Raw genomic sequence first — 21123 nt, 5'->3', positions numbered from 1 at the left:
GAACTGCTGCTCCAGAGTGGAAACTTCTGGTGAGCAATCAGCAGCAGTAGTTGCACTGCTAAATTTTCCGAGCTGTGCTTATAAGTATACTGGGGAAGTGCGGTGTTTAAGTATTTTAGTTGCCTTTAACTGACAGGTAAAACTAGGAATTTCCGGAAATATGGCAGAAAGATGTATTATATATATATATATATATATATATATATATTTATATATATATAGTAGTGAAAAAAAGAGAGATGCACTCGCCAGGATTTTCAAATTTACCATTTAATGTAAAGCTTCGGGGGGTTACCCACTTCGTCAGACAATACAAAATAACTATAATTATTTTGTATTGTCTGACGAAGGGGGTAACACCTCGAAACGTTACATTAAATGGTAACTTTGAAAATCCTGGCGAGTGCCTCCCTTTTCTTCACTACAATCAATAATTTGGAAGCACCCTGGGTGGATGAAATGTTAACCATGAGTGCTGGCCTGCCTGCTGTTATATATATATATATATATATATATATATATATATGTTATTTTGAATAGCTAATTGCATTTTATTTATAGCTTTTACTGTAACCATTACTGTTGAATTAAAATGTTCAGCATAGACAGCGATTTTAAATGGCAAAAACAGCTATTTCAAATGACATAATAAAGGAGCAGTTTTAAAACAATTTAACCCCTTGACCCAATGTGACGTATAGATATATGTCGGAGCTGCAGGAGGCTTCAGCAGTCTCAGCTGTAAAGAGCTGGAGTTCCTGAGCTCCAGGGATCTGTCTGCATATGGAACCGGATAATAATAAAAAAAACTGCAAACTGTACCTAAGATGGTGGTGACCAGTGGGGGGTGAGGGAGGGAAGAGAGATGTTTGGGAGAAATCAGGTCAGGATCAGGGGTGAGATATGTCAGGGTAATCTCTACACTACAGCTAAAATGAACCTTACAAGCTACCTGATTAACCCCTTTACAGCCGGAAATAACAGATGTATGGTGTGCATCTGCAATTAGCGGCATTCTAATTACCAAAAACCAATGGCAAAGCCATGTATGTCAGCTATTTCTGAACAAAGAGGATCTCAGAGAAGCTTTTACAATCATGTCATGATTGCACAAGCGGTATGTAAATAATTTCAGTAAGAATCCCAAAGTTTGTGAAAAAGTTAACAATTTTTTTATATGGATCGCATTTGGGGGTGAAATGGTGGCATGAAATATACCAAAATGGGCCGAGATACCTTGGGTTGTCTACGTAAAAAAAATCAATTTATCAGGTAAGCATAAATTTCCTTTTCTTCTACAAGATACGACGAGTCCACGGATTTCATCCTTACTTGTGGGATACAATACCAAAGCTACAGGACACGGATGAAGCGGGAGGGACAAGACAGAGACCTAAACGGAAGGCAACACTGCTTGAAGAACCTTTCTCCCTAAAACAGCCTCAGAAGAAGCAAAAGTATCAAATTTGGAAAATTTGGAAAAAGTATGAAGAGACGACCAAGTCGCAGCCTTGCAAATCTGTTCAACAGAAGTATCGTTTTTAAAAGCCCATGTGGAAGCCACAGCCCTAGTAGAATGAGCCGTAATTCTTTCAGGAGGCTGCTGTCCAGCAGTCTCACATGCCAGGCGGATGATACTCTTCAGCCAAAAAGAAAGAGAGGTAGCCGTAGCTTTCTGACCCCTACGCTTTCCAGAATAAACAATGAATAATGAAGATGATTGACGGAAATCCTTAGTCGCCTGTAAGTAAAACTTCAAGGCACGGACCACATCCAGGTTATGTAACAGACGCTCCTTCTTAGAAAAAGGGTTAGGACACAATGAAGGAACAACGATTTCCTGATTAATATTCTAATTAGAAACAACCTTAGGAAGAAATCCAGGTTTGGTACTCAAAACCACCTTATCAGAATGAAATATAAGATAAGGCGAATCACATTGTAACGCTGAAAGCTCAACACTTTCCAAGATAACAATTTAATATCTATGGAATGCATGGGTTCAAACGGAACCCCTTGAAGAACTCTAAGAACTAAATTCAAACTCCAGGGAGGAGTAATTGGTCTAAATACAGGCTTAATTCTGGTTAGAGCCTGACAAAAAGACTGAACATCTGGAACATCTGCCAAACGTTTGTGAAGCAAAATTGACAAAGCAGAAATCTGTCCCTTTAAGGAACTTGCTGATAACCCTTTCTCCAATCCTTCTTGGAGAAAAGACAGAATCCTGGGAATCCTAACTTTACTCCATGAGTAGCCCTTGGATTCACACCAATAAAGATATTTACGCCCTATCTTATGATAGATTTTTCTAGTGACAGGCTTACGTGCATGTTTAAAAGTATCGATGACCGACTCAGATAATCCCCGCTTAGATAAAATCAAGCGTTCAATCTCCAAGCAGTCAGCTGCAGAGTATTCAAATTTGGATGTTAGAAAGGTCCTTGAATGAGAAGGTCCTGTCTCAAAGGAAGTTTCCACGGTGGCAGAGAGGACATGTCCACTAGATCCGCATACCAAGTCCTGCGTGGCCACACAGGTGCTATCAGGATTACTGAAGCTCTCTCCTGTTTGATCCGAGCAATCACACGTGGAAGGAGAGGAAACTGTGGAAACACATAAGCTAGGCTGAACGACCAAGGCACTGCCAAGGCATCTATCAGTTCGGCCTGAGGATCCCTCGACCTGGATCCGTAACGTGGAAGCTTGGCATTCTGACGAGATGCCATCAGATCCAATTCTGGTCTGCCCCATTGTCGAATAAATGAGGAAAACACCTCCGGATGGAGTTCCAACTCCCCCGGATGAAAAGTCTGACGACTTAGAAAATCCGCTTCCCAGTTCTCTACTCCTGGGATGTAGATTGCCGACAGATAACAAGAGTGGGCCTCCGCCCATCGGATTATCTTGGATACTTCTATCATCGCTAAGGAACTCCTTGTTCCCCCCGATGATTGATATAAGCCACAGTCGTGATATTGTCCGACTGGAATCTGATGAATTTGGCCGAAGCCAACTGAGGCCACGCCTGAAGCGCATTGAATATTGCTCTCAGTTCCAGAATATTGATTGGAAGTCGAGACTCCACCTGAGTCCAAACACCCTGAGCCTTCAGGGAATTCCAGACTGCACCCCAGCCCAGAAGACTGGCGTCCGTTGTCACTATCACCCACGAGGGTCTGCGGAAACACGTCCCCTGGGACAGATGATCCGGCGACAACCACCAAAGAAGAGAGTCTCTGGTCTCTTGATCCAGATTTATCTGAGGAGATAAATTCGCATAGTCCCCATTCCACTGTCATGCACAGCTGCAGTGGTCTGAGATGAAAGCGAGCAAACAGAATGATGTCCATTGCCGCTACCATTAATCCAATTACCTCCATACACTGAGCCACTGATGGCCGAGTAATGGACCGAAGTGCTCGGCAAGAATTTAGAATCTTTGATTTTCTGACCTCCATCAGAAATATCTTCATGTCTATCGAGTCTATCAGAGTTCCCAAGAAGGGAACCCTTGTCCGTGGAACTAGTGAACTCTTTTCCACGTTCACCTTCCAACCGTGAGTTCTCAGAAAGGAAAACACTGTGTCCGTGTGAGATTTTGTCAAATGATAAGTTGATGCCTGAATCAAAATATCGTCTAGATAAGGCGTCACTGCTATGCCTCGCGGTCTGAGAACCGCCAGAAGGGACCCTAGAACCTTTGAAGACCCTGGGTGCTGTGGCCAACCCGAAGGGAAGAGCCACAAACTGAAAATGTTTGTCCAGGAAGGCAAACCTTAGGAACTGGTGATGATACTTGTGAATAGGGATATGAAGGTATGCATCCTTCAAGTCCACGGTAGTCATATATTGACCCTCCTGGATCATTGGTAAAATTGTTCGTATAGTCTCCATCTTGAACGATGGGACTCTGAGAAATTTGTTTAGACACTTGAGATCTAGAATGGGTCTGAAGGTTCCCTCTTTTTTGGGAACCACGAAAAGATTTGAGTAAAACCCCTGCCCCTGTTCCAGTTTTGAAACGGGACAAATTACTCCCATGGTAGAGAGATCTTTTACACAGCGTAAGAACGCCTCTCTTTTTATCTGGTCTACAGACAATCGTGAAAGATGAAATCTCACTCTTGGGAGAAAATCCTTGAATTCCAGTTGATACCCGTGGGTCACAATTTCCAATGCCCAGGGACCCTGAACATCTCTTGCCCAAGCCTGAGCAAAGAAAGAAAGTCTGCCCCCTACTAGATCCAGCCCCGGATCGGGGGCCGCCCCTTCATGCTGTCTTTGTAGCAACAGCGGGCTTCTTGAATTGTTTACCTTTATTCCAAGCCTGGTCGGGTCTCCAGACTGACTTGGATTGAGCAACATTCCCTTCCTGCTTTGTGGAGGAAGAGGAAGCAGAGGGTACTCCTTTAAAATTTCGAAAGGAACGAAAATTATTTTGTTTACCCCTCATCTTAACAGACTTATCCTGAGGTAGGGCATGGCCTTTACCTCCAGTAATGTCAGAAATGATTTCCTTCAATTCAAGCCCGAATAGGGTCTTACCCTTAAAAGGAATAGCTAAAAGCTTAGATTTTGATGACACATCAACAGACCAAGATTTGAGCCATAACGCTCTACGCGCTAAAATGGTAAATCCTGTATTTTTTGCCGCTAATTTAGCAATTTGAAAAGCGGCATCTGTAATAAAAGAATTAGCTAGCTTGAGAGCCTTAATTCTATCCAAAATGTCCTCTAATGGGGTCTCAACCTTCAGAGACTCTTCTAGAGCATCAAACCAAAAAGCTGCTACAGTAGTAACTGGAACAATGCAAGCTGTAGGTTGTAAAAGAAAACCCTGATGAATAAATAATTTCTTTAGAAAACCCTCTAACTTATTATCCATAGGGTCTTTGAAAGCAATACTGTCCTCAATAAGTATAGTTGTACACTTAGCCAGGGTAGATATAGCTCCCTCCACCTTAGGGACCAACTGCCAAGAGTCCCGAATGGTGTCTGATATGGGAAACATTTTCTTAAAATTAGGAGAAGGAGAGAACGGTATACCCGGTCTATCCCATTGCTTTTTTTACAATTTCCGAAATTCTTTAAGGAACCGGAAAAACATCAGTGTAAGTAGGTACCTCTAGATATTTGTCCATCTTACACAATTTCTCTTGTGGTATCACAATAGGGTCACAATCATCCAGAGTCACTAAAACCTCCCAAAGTAACAGGCGGAGGTGTTCAAGCTTAAATGTAAAGGACATGACGTCCGAATCTGTCTGAGGTAACTTATTTCCTGAGTCTGACTGAAATAGCCAATAAAGCATCAGAGGGTTCAGTATTCACATTAATACCTGACCTACTGCGTTTACCCTGTAATACTGGTAATTTAGATAACACCTCTGTAAAGGTAGTTGACATAACTGCAGCCATCTCCTGCAGAGTAAAATAATTAGACGCACTAGAAGTACTTGGCGTCGCTTGTGTGGGCGTTAAAGGTTGTGACACTTGGGAAGAATTGGATGGCATATCCTGATTCTCTTCAGACTGAGAATCATCCTTAGGCACACTTTCTTTACCTAAAATATGCTTTTTACATTTTTAGGCACTTTCAGTACAAGAGGTACACAATGTAAGAGGGGGTTCCAAATGGCTTCTAAACACATAGAGCAATTAGTATCCTCAATGTCAGACATGTTGAACATACTAGCAATAACCACAATAGTCGTTAAACACTTTATTTATTGATTTAAACAATTTTTTGAAAAATGTGTACTGCGCCTTTAAGAAATAAAAAAGCGCACAATTTTTCCTAAACTGCCTAAAAACGTTAAATAATGTAATATAATTTAATACACATAATCAATTGTGCCAAAAATTATTGCACCCTAAGAGAAAAGGGTGAATTTAACCTCTAAACAACATTTATAGCAAAAAATATATTTGATTTGAAAAAAATGACCCCTGCACCTCGCCACAGCTCTGCTGTGGCGCCTACCTATCCCCAGGGTACTGCAAAATGACTCGACAATGATCCGGTTAACAGAACACAAGTTTAGGCCCAACCGGAGCTAATGCCTGCTGCCTTCTCAGTCAGAGTAAACTGCGCGTATGAGCAAGTGAAAATAGGCCCCACCCATCATGGACGACGTTCGCAATTAGTCTGTACAACCGCATGGGAAGCGGTTAGCAAATAAAACCATGTGGTCCCCTCAAAAGCACAACAAAAATACTACAGCCATACTGATTATTTGTCCCAAATAATAACCGTTTAGCTGCCTCTCCCAGAGTCCCTGTTATATCTGCTTTCTCAATGTCAGACATGTTGAAGCCCAGTACTATGTTAATAAACACAGTATTCTCAGTAATACCCTATGTGTACAGGTCTACTGCTTACCCCTTCCCTTGCAGGGAAAAAATGTCAGCCAGTTCTGATATACTAAGTCTCCTCAGAATTAAAAGACTGAACATACCTCAATGCTGCTTGTAGCATGAAACCGGTCTCCACACTGAAGATTTCTCTTGTACTACCTTCAGAAGCTCTGTGGGAAACAACATGGATCTTAGTTACATCTGCTAAGATCATCAACCTCAGGGCAGAAATCTTCTTTCATATCTCCCTGAGGAAAATAGTACTCACCGGTACCATTTAAAATAAAAAACTTCTTGATTGAAGAAACTAAAACTAACACCTCACTTTACCTCTTACTATTACTAACACAGGCAAAGAGAATGACTGGGGGTGGAGGGGAAGGGAGGAGCTATATATACAGCTCTGCTGTGGTGCTATTTGCCACTTCCTGTTAGCAGGAGGTTAATATCCCACAAATAAGGATGAAATCTGTGGACTCGTCTTATCTTGTAGAAGAAATATAGTTTTGACAGGTAAACCCCCCCACAACTATTTCTGTTTAAATGGAGTGATAGCAAAAATGCTAAAAATACTTTGGTATTTTGGGCAAGTTGTTCTCTGAAACTCCCTGTAGCGCAGGGGTTAACACACTCCAGTGGGTAAAATGTATAATTGGGAACACATTAAAGGGAGCCCCCAAATTTTGAACCTTCTGTTAATTAAAGTGCTTCTGTTCAAGTTTCTAAATGGTCTTGCGTGCAGTGTATTGGCAGGAGGGAAGAGTTTTGGGGTCTCAAATTTCCATTGCTTTTCAATGAGAAAATAATCTCTGACACTAAGGTAAGACACAACAATAAACAGAATCACACACAGAAACATGCATATACAGTTTGCAAAGTTTTACATACGAAAATGGGCACTTGTATTTTTTGTAAGGCTCGTGGATCAGCATATGTCTCTTCAGCTTATCCTTCCGATTAAATGCTGACTCACACAAAGTGCATTTAAACGGTTTTTCTCCTGAGAAGACAGAAGAGATGTACTTTGTTGAGGCTCCAAATTCAAGGAAGTGAACAATTCTAACAAGCCTGTGCAACTATGTAGTGAGAGGGAACATAATCTATATACCTGAGTGGATGTGATGGTGAAGCTTAAGGTAGTGTTCTCTCCGAAACAGTTTCTTGCAGATTTGGCACTTATACCGGCCCCCTAACCCATGGGTAGGTAGATGCCTTCTTAGATACCTCTCACAGGTAAATACCTGGTAAAAGTTGAAACAGGTTATGTGATGGAGAGAAGTACCCAGTACTGGGAAACAACAATAATGTTAGACAGATGAAACAGGATTTTTCTAATTATAGTTACATTCATTTCAGCACATTAAACAGATTATTTATTACCATTAGTTTAATATCAAGCTACTATTTGGAGAAAGGTAAAAACCTCAATCATTTGAACTGGAAGTCCCTACTAATCGCACCCCCTTTACTTCCTCAAGTTTTAATGTTTAACCAAAGAAAGAGCCATACCAGAAGGAAAAATCACCTCAGAATATAAAAAGGTATTTTATGCCAAGTATAAAAATCTTTTTTCTTTCATAGGATGATGATGAGAGTCCATAGGGAAGCCTTGACATGTGGGATATATGTCCTGCGACTAGGAGGAGGCCAAGAACCCACACAAGAGCTTTCAATCCCTCCCACCTCCCAACCCTACTCAGTTTGTTCTTGTCCTCCCAGGAGTGAGGGTGAAGATAGAGATGCTCCTGCTATCTGTTTAAAGGGATGGTAAAGTTCAAATTAAACGTTTAAACCATTTTCTAATTTACATTTATTATCAAATTTGTTTTCTTCTTTTGGTATTCTTAGTTAAAAGCTAAACCTAGGTAGGCTCATATGCTAATTTCTAAACCCTTGAATGTTGTTTGATTACCTGTCTCTCAACAGGGACAGGTTTTTTACTCCAATCTCTTCATTGTCCCAAAGAAGGAAGGGACTTTCAGACCCAATTTTTAAGGGTCCCTACTTTCAAGATGGAAATAATTTGCACAATTTCACCCTTAATACAACAGGGTCAGTTCATGTCTACCATAGACCTCAACGACGCATACCTTCATATTCCTATTCACAAGGATCATCATCATCAATTTCTAATGTTCGCCTTCCTCAAAAAAACACTATCAGTTTGTTGACCTTCATTTTTGAATAGCCACAGCTCCACAAATCTTCACAAAAGTTTTGGGAGTACTATTATATGTAATCAGAGCTCAAGGCATATTAATTGCTCCTTATCTGGACAACATACTAGTTCAGGCTCCTTGTCTGCCGCTAGTGATTGCTCATACTCAAAAGCTCATATTTTTCCTTCAGAATCATGATTGGAGGATAAATGTGCCAAAGAGTTCTCTATCTCCAGCTACAAAGGTGACTTTTCTGGTAGTCATCATAGGCTTAGTTTCAATGCGCCTTCACTAGATAGATGCTTAGAGTCAAACCTCCGAAAGCATGTCATTCTATTCAATGTTCTCCTTCTCCAACTGTAGCCCAGCGCATGGAGGTGGTGGGCCCTATGTGGGTGGCTTCAGATGCAATTCCGTTTGCCCCCTTCACTTACTGCCTGTCCACCTGTCTATGCTCAAGCAATGGACAAAGAATTATCTGCAGTTGGAACAGCAGATTGTTCTGGATTCCTTAGTGAGACAATCTCTTTTATGATGGATAGAAAGTCCTTCCTTGACTCTTGGGGCATCTTTTTTTTTGGCCTTCATGGGCAAGTCTTTTGGGTTGGGGCGCTGTCTGGGAGTCTCGAAGGATACATGAAGTTTGGTCTCCTCTGGAGGTGAGGTTACCAATAAACTGGCAATGCAGGAAGTTTATCAGATTTAGTCCTAGGTGGAGAAGAACCAATGCGGTGTGGTGATGAACTGGGAAGTGGATTATCTCAACCATCAGTCTGTTCACCCAGGAGAGTGGCCTTGTCACCAGGACATTTTTGACCAGCTAGTGACCAAGTGGGGTCTCCCTGATATAGATCGGATGGTTTCTCCCTGAATCACAAACTTCCAGTTTACTGTGCCAGATCCAGGAATCTGAAAGAACAAATAATGGATGCCTTAGTGTGTCCATGGAATTTTTGTCTAGCCTATCGGTTCCCTGTTCTTCTTCCAACAATTATAGCCCAAATCAAACAGGAGTTTGCTTCAGTAATCCTGATAGCACCTTGGTCCTGCAGAACATGGTATACGGATCTGGTTCAGATATCCATTTCTACTCCATGTCTTCTTCCTCAGAGACAAGCTCTCTTATCTCAGGGGCCTCTTTTAGATTCAGACCTAAAATATATAAGTTTAATGGCTTGGAGATTGAATGCTTAATTCTGAGACATAAGGGTTTCTTTGAATCAGTTATTGACCCTCAGTTACAAGCTAGGAAATCTGTGACCCAAAAGATTTATCACAAGATTTGGAAGGTATAATTCAAATGGTGTTTTAAAAGAATGCCAGGAAAAACATCTGAAAGGATTCCTAGAATTCTTCAGTTTCTCTAGGATGGTGTGTCAGTTCTTTAAAGGGTCAAATTTCTGCCTTAGGAAAATTTAATACACACAGAGAGAAGCGCACTGACAGGAACGAACAACCAGCTCAAAAACATTGTTAGTCTGTTCTATGGCGTTTACCACCTGGGTGCAGGTGTCCAGTAATGCTTTTCACAGGTAGAATTTTCCTGTAGTATATCAGTCTGATCCCGCCTACTACGGTCAGTTCAGCCTCAGAATATACCAGGCAATTCCTCTCTGAACAAGTAACACCGCACACCCAGACAATTATTTAGGCCTTCATTGGGGCTCATCAGTGAGGTGTAGCCATATTCCTCTAAAGCACACTGAGCAAGGAGTCCACGTCTGGTTGCCCCTTCTTCCCGTATGGAGACTTAATACATACAAAGAGAAACGCACTCACAGGAACAAACAACAAGCTCAATAACATTGTTATCCCGTTCTATGGCGATTTACCACCTAGGTGCAGCTTCGTTTTAGCCAAGTAATGCTTTTCACAGAGTAGAACTTTCCTGTAGTATATCAGTCTGATCCTGCCTATTATGGCCAGTCCAGCAACGAAATACCAGGCAATTCCTCTCTGAACAACCCAAGCAACCCAAGACGATTGTTTCGGCAACCATTGGGCCTCGTCAGTGAGGTGTAGCCATATTCCTCTAAGCATAATGAACAAGGAGTCGACGTCTGACTCAAATTTCTGCTTCATCTGTTCTTTTTTCACACAAAAAAAGCAAAGCTTCCTGATGTTCAAAATTTCATCCAAGAATTGGTGACAATTTGGCAAGTTGTGAGACCTATTTCTCCACTATGGAACTTGAATCAGTTCTTTCAGTTCTTCAAGGTCCTCATTTCGAGACTATGCACAGAACAGATATCAAATTGTTGTCCTGGAAGGTTCTTTTTATTATAGCTATTTCTTCAGCTATAAGAGTTTCTGAATTTTCTGCTTTGTTTTCTGAATCGCCATTTCTGTTTTTTCATAAAGACAAGGCAGCTCTCCATACTAAGTATAATTTTCTTCCAAAGGTTGTTTCTTCAGAAAATATCAACCAGAAAATGGTTGTTCCTTCATTGTTTTCGGACCATTTAACTCGAAAGGAACGACTTCTTCACAATCTTGATGTTGTTAGTGCATTAAAGTTTTATCTTCAGACAATGTTGTAGCTTAGTTGTCCACTATTCTGGTTCTCATAATGATCAGAAGGCTACGATGATAGCTTTAGCTTCCCGGCTCAAACAAGGTGATTTACAAAGCTTACTTGGCAGCAGGAACTCCCCCTAAGTGTATTACAGCTGATTCCATCAGAGCAGTTCCTACTTATTAGGCTTTCAAGAATTATGCATCCTTGGAGCAGATTTTAAAAGCTGTAACATGGTCTTCTCTGCACATATTCTAAAAATGTTGCCATTTTTATGTTTTAGCTTCCTCAGAAGCTTTTTTTTGGCAGGAAAGTTATTCAGGCCACTGTGTCTGGTAAATAGGAACTTTTATATTGTCCCACCCTTTCCTTGTCATGGACTCTCAGCTTGGGTATTTATCAGGTAAGCATACATTTTGTTCTTTTCTCTGAAGTATGCTGTGACAACACATGAAGCAAGTTTTGATTCATTACCACTAGGTCTGGACCAAAACAGTGCAAATTAGGTAATATGTAAATAATTACTGACTAAATTATGGAAAGTGTCAGGCAATGGTGTTAAGTGAGTAGCATCCCTTCTGTAAGTGAAGGTGCAGAGAGGTATAAATTATGGAAAGTGTCAGGCAATGGTGTTAAGTGGGTAGCATCCCTTCTGTAAGTGAAGGTGCAGAGAGGTATAAACAGTATAATATGAAAATACACTGTGAGTGAAATATCTAATATTGTTAGTCTAGAAAGGGCAAAGGTGGGTGAAGTTTTCTTGATGCAGGCAGACATCCCCTGAATGATCTACTTCTATGCTGTTGCTTTCTGAAGAATATATAACAAGTCTAGAAACAACACAGTACTACTGCAGAGACTTGAGTTTGTGGGCTGGGTTAAAAGGGATGTGCTGCTCTGTTTAAAAGGAATATAATGTGTGACAAAGTTGGAAAAACTGAAGTGCCATTAATCACAATTATTTCACTCTCAATACTTACTGTAGTAGAAAAACATTTGAGATACCCTCTATAAGAAAGAAAAGCTCATTAAGGAGCATGAGCCTTACAAAGGGAGGGTATAGTGTAAATTTGCAAAACTGACATCAGAAAAAAGTGGTAGTGAATACACCCTATACATAAGGCAGGACCCATGTATAAAGTGTGATATCCTTGTGGTTAAATCTCAAAGCCCAACACATTTGAAAAGTGTAGTTGGGAAAGCTCTGTGCCTGAAACAACCCTTTTAGTGTGAATGGAATAGAGTAGGGTTATATATATATATATATATATATATATATCCAAGATAAGTAGAGATATATATATATATATATATATATATATATATATATATATGTATATATATATATATATATATCCAAGATAAGTAGAATTAATCCAGTAGGCAGAATAATAGAAATGGACAGTGAGCTACCAATAAAGCAGCCTTCTTCAAGTGGAAACTTAAAAAAATCTTGAGAGGAAAAGAAGTGGGTGAGATGAGAAGGAATTCCGGCTCAAAATTGGTGGTTTGATATTAAACCAATTGTAATGAATAATCCACTCTGCATCATGTGCAGTAATGATGATTGTGAGAGAACATGAGAACAGAAGGGGAAAAGTGATGAAAAAAAACAGTAGAGCTGATGATTATGTGGCCACAAACAGTCACTCACCTTTTGGCAGTGTGGACACGGGTAGCTGTGTGTGGCTGTTAACAGATGTTGCTCCAAGGCCTCAAAAGTGGAGTATTTATTCATACACTTTAGGCACCTGGAAGGAAGATGCAGATGTAAAAAGTGTCTACAAAAGAATGTTTGTATGCCCTATATTAACTTTAATGTGTCAAAGGCTAATGTCTGTCAGATACAAACCATGTTAAGAGGAAATCAAGGGTTCATTCCTTCACCACAAAATGTACTGAAGCTAAACACTTATAGGTTTTTTAACTCTTCTTTATCTCCTATTATCTTCAAAGCAAACCTTGACTTCATTTCTTTCTCAGCATCTATTTTCCTTCTGTTTTTGTCCAGTCACATTCCACCTCCACTCAGTCCCTTCCTATGCACTTATGTTCATTTCCCTTATGTTTTTCAGTTGCATGAAGATTGCCTCTGCTCAGTTAGATGTCCTCCATCTCTTTTCAGTCACATGACTATCTACTAAGCTTAGTGCCTTCCCATCTACTTACATTTAATAATAGCCCAACTGCCTCTGATCAATATCCCTGTCCTCAGTTACCTCCCCTCCACTTCTGCTCAGTTGCATGACATCTTCTTTCACTCAGCCTCTTGATTTGTTGAATGCCAAGTACCTCTGCTTAGTCAATACAACCGCTTCATCTCAACTCTATATGCTTCTACTTATTTGCATAACAACTATAATTATTTTTTCCCTTGAACCCCCTGTTTTCATCACTTTCTATATTCTCCCACTTACAATCTCCTTGTTATATCACTTGCTCCATTCTGCTATTTCTCCCTGACACCTGTTTTTTTTTCTCCATGTTTCAAATAAGATTTATCTCGAAAAGGGCCTAGAACATCCTCTCAGGCAGTATTAAGATTACCAAAGTCCATTAAGCACTTTACTTGAATACACCCAGCTCCTTCTTGGGCGGTATCTTGGGCAGCATGCTATGGGAGTACTGATGAACACCCATTTCATAAAGTGACGCAACATTCTTGTTACACAAGTGACATCGATAGGTCATCTCCTCTTGGTGAGTCTTTATGTGTTCCACAAACTGGTCCAGCTTCTGAGAGGTGTGAGAACAGCCCTTAACTACACACTTATACACCTACAAATAGATAGAGAGAGGCTCAGTGTATAAGTGGACATTTCTTTCAGTATTACAGTTAAATTAAAAACATTGGGTAAGTAAAATTCAAACGCCATGGGTCTCAAAAGATGCTACAAGTTAAGGTTGTAAAGGCTCAAAAGAAGAACTTTAATTTTCATGTTTTAGTCTCTTGCTAATTAATTTTGATATATTGCAACATCTGAGCCTGAGGAAGGGTGCCACAGAAGTCTCAGAAAGTTGACTTTTTATGCTCTACAATGCCGTAAATTAAATATTGGTTACATTTAATTTAATCAGCTAATTGAAGGTGTCTCATTTTAATCTACTTTACAGTCTCTGTCAACATTGGATGCAATTGAGGGAGAAAAAAAGCCAAGTGCATAGAACACAGGTCTCTGGACCACATTCACCAATAACATGAGAAGTTGACAATGCAATTGATTGCATGAAGAACTGGAAAAAAACATAAATTATGCTTACCTGTAATTTTATTTCCATCATGGGGAGGAGAGTCCACAGCTTTATTCATTACTTTTGGGAAATAAGAACCTGGCCACCAGGAGGAGGCAAAGACAACCCAGCCAAAGGCTTAAATACCTCACCCACTCCCCTCATCCCCCAGTAATTCTGACGAGGGAACAAAGAACAGAAGGAGAAATATCAGGGTATAAATGGTGCCAGAAGATAAATTAAATTTAGGTCCATCTACCTGAGTTACGGGCAGGAGCCGTAGACTCTCCTCCCCACGATGGAAATAAAATTATCAGGAAAGCATAATTTATGTTTTACATCTGAAGGGGAGGAGAGTCCACAGCTTCATTCATTACTTTTGGGAAACATATACCCAAGCTTTAGAGGAAACAGAATGAAACCCGGGAGGGTAAAAATGTGGACCTTAATCTGAGGGCACCACAGCCTGTAAAACCTTTCTCCCAAAAACAGCTTCTGCAGAAGCAAAAACATAAAGTTTTTAAAAACTTTGTAAAAGTGTGCAAGGAGGACCAGGTAGCCGCCTTACAAATCTGCTCCATAGAGGCCTCATTCTTGAAGGCCCAAGACGAAGCCACAGCTCTACTTGAATGAACCGTGATCCTCTGAGGAGGCTTATGTCCCGCTGTCTCATAGGCCAAGCGAATCAAGCTCCTCAACCAAAAGGACAAAGAAGCAGAAGAGGCCCTCTGCCCCTTGCGCTTCTCGGAATACACCACAAAAAGAGATGTAGACTGTCTGAAATCCTTCATACCCTATAGATAGAACTTTAAGGCCCGAACCACATCCAGATTATGAAGTAACCTCTCCTTAGAAGAAGGGTTAGGACAAAAAGAAGGAAGAATTATTTCCTGATTGATGTTACGGTTATACACCACCTTGGGAAGAAACCCCAAACCGGTGCGAAGAACAGCCTTATCCGCATGAAAGACCAGATAATGAGGCTCAAATTGCAAGGCAGCAAGCTCAGATACTCGGCACGCCGATGCAATGGCCAACAGAAAGAGAACCTTCCAGGACAGAATCTTAATGTCAATAGAATGCATAGACTCAAACGGAACCCCCATGGAGCTTAAACGGAGGACCAAGTTTAAGCTCCATGGGGGAGCAGACTGCCTAAAGACAGGTCTGATTCTAGACAGAGCCTAAACAAAAGATTGAATGTCAGGAAGCTCAGCGAGTCTCCTGTGCAACAAAACTGATAAAGCCGAAATCTGTCCCTTTAAGGAACTGGCGGCAAACCTCCTGGAGAAAAGACAGAATCCTGGATACCTTCACCTTGTGCCAAGGATATCCGTGTTTCTCACACCAGGACAAGTAGGTCCTCCACACCTTATGGTAGATGCGACGAGTGACTGGCTTCCTTTACTGAACTATCAATCACACTTTCAGAAAAACCTCTCTTGGCTAAGACTAAGCGTTCAATCTCCACGCAGTCAGCCTCAGAGAAATGAGATTTTGATGTTGAAAGGGACACTGTTCCAGCAGATCCCTGCGACAGGGTAACCTCAATGGTGGAGACGCTGACATCCCCACCAGATCCGCAAGCCACGTCCTCCGTGGCCACGATGGAGCTATCAGGATGGCCGAAGCTCGCTCCTGTTTGATGCGTGCCACTACACAAGGTAAAAGTGGTAACGGTGGAAAAATGTAAGCTAGGCTGAATTCTCAAGGCACCGCTAAGGCATCTATCAGCTCTGCCTGGCGATCCCTCAATCTCGACCCATATCGGGGTAGCTTGCAATTGAGTCTGGACGCCATGAGATCTATCTCTGGCGTTCCCCATCTGAGACAAATATCTGCAAACACTTCGGGGTGAAGAGACCATTCCCCCAGATGAAAGGATTGCCTGCTGAGAAAGTCCCCTTCCCAGTTGTCCACAAATGGAATGTGGATCGTTGAGAGCGAGCAAATGTGGGACTCCGCCCACTCCAAAATCCGAGACACATCCCTCATTGCTATGGAACTCCTCGTTCCCCCTGGTGGTTGATGTAAGCCACTGAGGTATTGTTGTCGGTCTGGAATCTGATGAAGCTGAACGACCCTAGAGGAGGCCATGCCCTCAGAGCATTGTAGATTGTGGATAGCTGAGAGCGAGCAGCTGTGGGACTCCGCCCACTCCAAAATCCGAGACACCTCCCTCATTGCTAGGGAGCCCCTCGTTCCCCCCTGGTGGTTGATGTAAGCCACCGAGGTAATATCGGTCTGGAATCTGATGAAGCTTAACGACCCCAGAGGAGGCCACACCCTCAGAGCAATGTAGATTGCTTGAAGTTCCAGAATATTAATCGGAAGGAGAGATTCCTCCCGGGTCCATTTTCCTTGTGCCAATCTGGCACACCAAACAGCTCCCCATCCTGCCAGACTTGTGTCCATTGTCGCAATCTCCCAGGATGGTCTCAGGAAGGATGTCCCCAGGGACAGATGCTCCGGACGGATCCACCAAGATAGGGAGTCCCTGGTCCGAGCATCCACGGATATCCGCTGTGATAGATGTGAATGATCGCCGTTCCACTGTCTCAACATGCACAATTGAAGAGGTCTGAGATGGAACCTGGCAAAAGGGATGACGTCTGCCCGATCATCTCCATACACTGAGCCGCCGAAGGACTTGAGTAAGACTGAAGAGCAAGACAGGTGGACGCAATCTTCCTGCGTCGTCGATCTGTGAGAAATATTTTCATGGACATAGTCTATTATCATGCCCAGGAACTCCACCCTGTTGCTGGGAACCAGGGAACTCTTTCCTGAGTTGATCTTCCAACCGTGAGATTGGAGCAATAAAAGAAGAGCCCTCAAATGATCCTCTGCGAGGCTGAACGATGGCGCCTGGCCTAGGATGTCGTCCAAATAGGGTGCCACAGCAATGCCCTTGGATCGGCCACTGCAAGAAGTGCCCCCAGAACCTTCATGAAGACTTTCGGGGTCGTTGCCAGGCCGAAGGAAAGGGCCACAAACTGGAAGTGTTGGTCCAAAAATCTTAGGAACTTGAAGTGGTCCCTGTGAATTGGAACATGAAGGTAAGCCTCCTTCAAGTCTATTGTCGTCATGAACTGCCCCCTCTTGAACAAGCGGCAGAATAGATCTGATCATTTCCATTTTGAACAATGGAACAGCCAGAAACTTGTTTAAACACTTTAGGTCCAGAATCGGGTGGAACGTGCCCTCCTTCTTTGGAACCACAAAAAGATTTGAATAGTACCCTAGACCTCTTTCTGCTTGGGGTAATGGTACAATAACACCTAGAGAGGAGAGGTCCCTCACACATTCTAAAAAGGCCGCTCTCTTTTCTGGTCTTGAAGACAGGTTTGACAGGAGGAATCTGCCCCTGGGCGGATGGGACCTGAATCCTATCCTGTAACCCTGTGCAACAACCTCCAGAACCCAAGGGTCTTGAACATCCTGCAACCAGGCTTTGGAGAAGAGAGACAATCTGCCCCCTACTTGGTCCGGGAACCGGTCGGGGGCTGCCCCTTCATGCCAATTTTGTCTCAGAGGGCTTCTTGTTCTGCTTGGACTTGTTCCAAGACTGAGCATGCTTCCAAGTTCCCTTGGACTGATCCCCTTTGGCGGCGGGCTGCTCGCGCTGGGCCTTGTCCGGACGAAAGGGACTAAAAGTAGATCCTTTAGGCTTAGCCTTTTTATCCTGCGCTCACAGCCAGGGAAGCGCTCAGACACAGCAGCGTGTCGAATCCAGTCACGTGACGCTCTTCACGTAGTATACACACCCACTTTCTTGCTTGACGTCCTGATGACGTATTTGTATTCACTCATCTGCTCCGGTGCAAAGGAAAAAGGAGCACTCCATCCACGCCCACCAAAGTAACACTGTAACAACAAAGTCCAGCGCACCCGGCAGCAATGAGACTCAACAATTGAATATGCCTTGAAATATACCTTTTATTTTAGAACATGTTGATCACAGGGCTAAAACAAGCCAAATATGCCGGATGGCCAAATATTCCAACACGCAAGAAGAAAGGCAGCATATGACAGGCAGCAGTAAGGGAAAAGAAATAATGGTCAGACGCGTTTCCTTATGTTGTTACATAGCAATCCTCAGTGACCATGCCTATTACCCACAATTCTATGCCTTTTATACACACCTGTGGTGCAATCTTTAGCACTATAAAAAACCTAATTAGTGAATAGCCAATAGAAAAGGAAAAATAGGTATGTGGGCAAAGCAGATCACTGTGGTAACAATGCAACAAACATATACAAGTGTATTGTCAAAAATCTAGTAACAAAATATATATGCAACAAAAAAAGCACTATTTATATTTACAAAATAAGTCTAATTAATGTAAGAGTGTAATAACTTTTACAAGCGTGTAAACTTCTAATTTCACAAAAAAATAATAAATAAAACAGTGCCCCATTAGTTTAAAAAGAAAAATATTAGAATGAATAAATAAAAAAGCAAAAAACTGAATTTAGTGAAAGAAGATATTATGAAGATAACAAAAGTAAATGGAAATTAAAAATCAATAGGTATTAAGAACTTATTGATCTACAAATAGTCTTACATCCCAATCAAAATTTAACCCTGTCGGCACTCTAGTGCCCAGCTGAAAAATCCAATAAACTTCTCTTTTACTGAGAATAGTACCTCTATTCCCACCTCTTGGATGTCTAGAGATCAATTGGATAGCTTGGAATGTTAACAATGAACTGTCTGAATTGTGGTATCGTTTGAAATGTAATGAAATGGGGGTAGTTGACTCTGGATCGTCAATTGAGCGTAAATGCTCAAGAAAACGATCCTTTAGCGCACGTGTCGTTTGTCCCACGTACTGCCTAAGGCACCCCCTGCAGGTCAAAAGATATATGACATAGCACGAATTGCATGTCATGTGCTCACGAATTTCAAAAATCTTGTGGTTATTACTTGATGTAAAACTTGTGCCAAAAGTAGCAGGTTTAATAGAAAGCCAATTTCTGTGTGACTGTTGCCTTGGCAACATAGAAGGAGACAATATGCTCCCTAATGTCTGGGCCCTGCGAGATACAAAACATACACCCTCTTTGACTATATCCACCAGGGTGTCATCAGTAGTCAGTATGGGGAGTGCCTTCCTAATTATATCGCAGATTTTGCCATATTCCATACTATATGAAGTAATGAATTTTAATTGTTTGGACCTATCTGTATTCTTAGATCTACTAGACACAAGAAGATCTTTTCTATCAAGAAAATCAATATCTCGTTTTGTTTGTTGTAAATGATTAGGAGAATACCCTCTCTGGGCTAACCTTTCAGTTAGTTCATTAGAATGTTTTTCATAACTCAATTGGTTGGTACAATTACGCTTTACCCTTATGTACTGGCTCTTGGGGATAGACTGTATGGTGTGCTTGGGATGACATGATTTTGCATTTAGAATGGTATTTCCAGATGTGGATTTACGGAACAATTCGATATCAATACACGAAGACTGAGGATTCGAATGTAACTCAATGTCCAAAAAGGAAATTGAATGTTCATTACTTTCCATGGTGAACCTTAGATTCAGATCATTGTTCTGTAGATAAGCAAGAAACAATTCAAGTAGATCTGCTGGACCCTTCCAAATTAACAAAATATCGTCTATGTAACGACCAAAATAATGTATAAACTCTCTGAAGGGATTCCCATCTCCATAGACATGGGACAGCTCCCACCAACCCAAATAAAGGTTGGCATAGAAAGGGGCAAACTTTGCCCCCATTGCTGTCCCACGCCTCTGGAGATAGAAATCACCCTCAAAAAGAAAATAATTGTGGGTCAACAAATATTCAACGGAGACCTCAATGAATCGCTTCAAAGCAACATCATATGTGGAAAATGTATCCAAAAAGAACTGAATTGCCTGGCTGCCCTTGTCATGAGGTATACAAGTATACAAAGAGACCACGTCGATAGTTACAAAAGTAAAACCATCTTGCCAAACTAGGCTTTCAATTTGAGTGATTACATCAGACGTGTCTCTAATGTAGCTCATAAGACTCAGGACCAAGGGCTGCAAGTAACCATCAATCAATTGGGAAAGAGGCTCATTTAAAGAGCCTATCCCTGCCACAATGGGTCTGCCAGGTGGGCGTGTGGGATGCTTGTGGACTTTTGGAAGATAGTGAAAAATGGCAGATACCGGGTGCTCAGTGTATAGAAAATCAAAATTGGCTTGTTTGATAATGCCATCATTTAATGCCTGCTCCAAAATAGTCTTAAGAGCCGATTTATAAAAGAACACAGGGTTACTTTTAAGTTTCTCATACACGGAGTCATCCAATAACTGTCTATAGGCCTCATCCAAATAGTCCTGGCGATTGAGGACCACTACCTTACCACCTTTGTCTGAGTTGCGAATGACAAGCTCCTGATTATTTTTTAGTTCCTGAATAGATAGAAATTGTGCCTTAGATAGATTGTCCCTGTGATGTCTTTTTTCAAATTCACATGAACTAAGTTTTTTCAATTCTATTTCCACTCTTTTCTGAAAGACCTCTATGGAATTGGATCTAGATTTTACTGGGTAAAATTTAGATTTACTTTTTAATTTTGTGATATCCTGAGTATCCCCAATATCAGGTGGGTTAAACTCCTGATTATCTCTGTCCAATTCCATAAGGTCCAGAACAGAGCAAACCTCTGAAAAATCAAAACCACTTCGAGTGGGTGCTGGCTTCACCCCAACCACTTCATCCTGTGTAGTGTTGGTCACTCCCAAGAAGTGTTTCTTGAGAACAAGCAACCTCACAAACTTATTAAGGTCAACAACTGTGTTGAAAAGATTAAAATGTGTGGTGGGGGAGAAACCAAGACCCAAAGACAAAACC

General features: G+C 41.5%; 1 protein-coding gene across 1 annotated transcript in view; it reads right to left on the bottom strand.

Annotated features, from left to right (window-relative positions):
* Positions 1 to 21123, bottom strand: part of ZNF341 (zinc finger protein 341) — a 186818-nt gene that overhangs the window by 75301 nt on the left and 90394 nt on the right. The window contains exons 10-13 of the mRNA XM_053716200.1: positions 13604 to 13812; positions 12689 to 12785; positions 7469 to 7601; positions 7249 to 7360 (exon numbers count right to left, since the gene is read on the bottom strand). Coding sequence (XP_053572175.1) covers positions 7249 to 7360; positions 7469 to 7601; positions 12689 to 12785; positions 13604 to 13812 — 551 coding nt within the window. The remainder of the gene's footprint in view (positions 1 to 7248; positions 7361 to 7468; positions 7602 to 12688; positions 12786 to 13603; positions 13813 to 21123) is intronic.

Source organism: Bombina bombina, chromosome 1 (genome assembly GCF_027579735.1).
Source record: "Bombina bombina isolate aBomBom1 chromosome 1, aBomBom1.pri, whole genome shotgun sequence".
In the NCBI taxonomy this organism is placed as follows: Eukaryota; Metazoa; Chordata; class Amphibia; order Anura; family Bombinatoridae; genus Bombina; species Bombina bombina.
The sequence above is the reverse complement of the archived record's forward strand: the minus strand, read 5'-3'. Positions and strand labels throughout refer to the sequence as shown.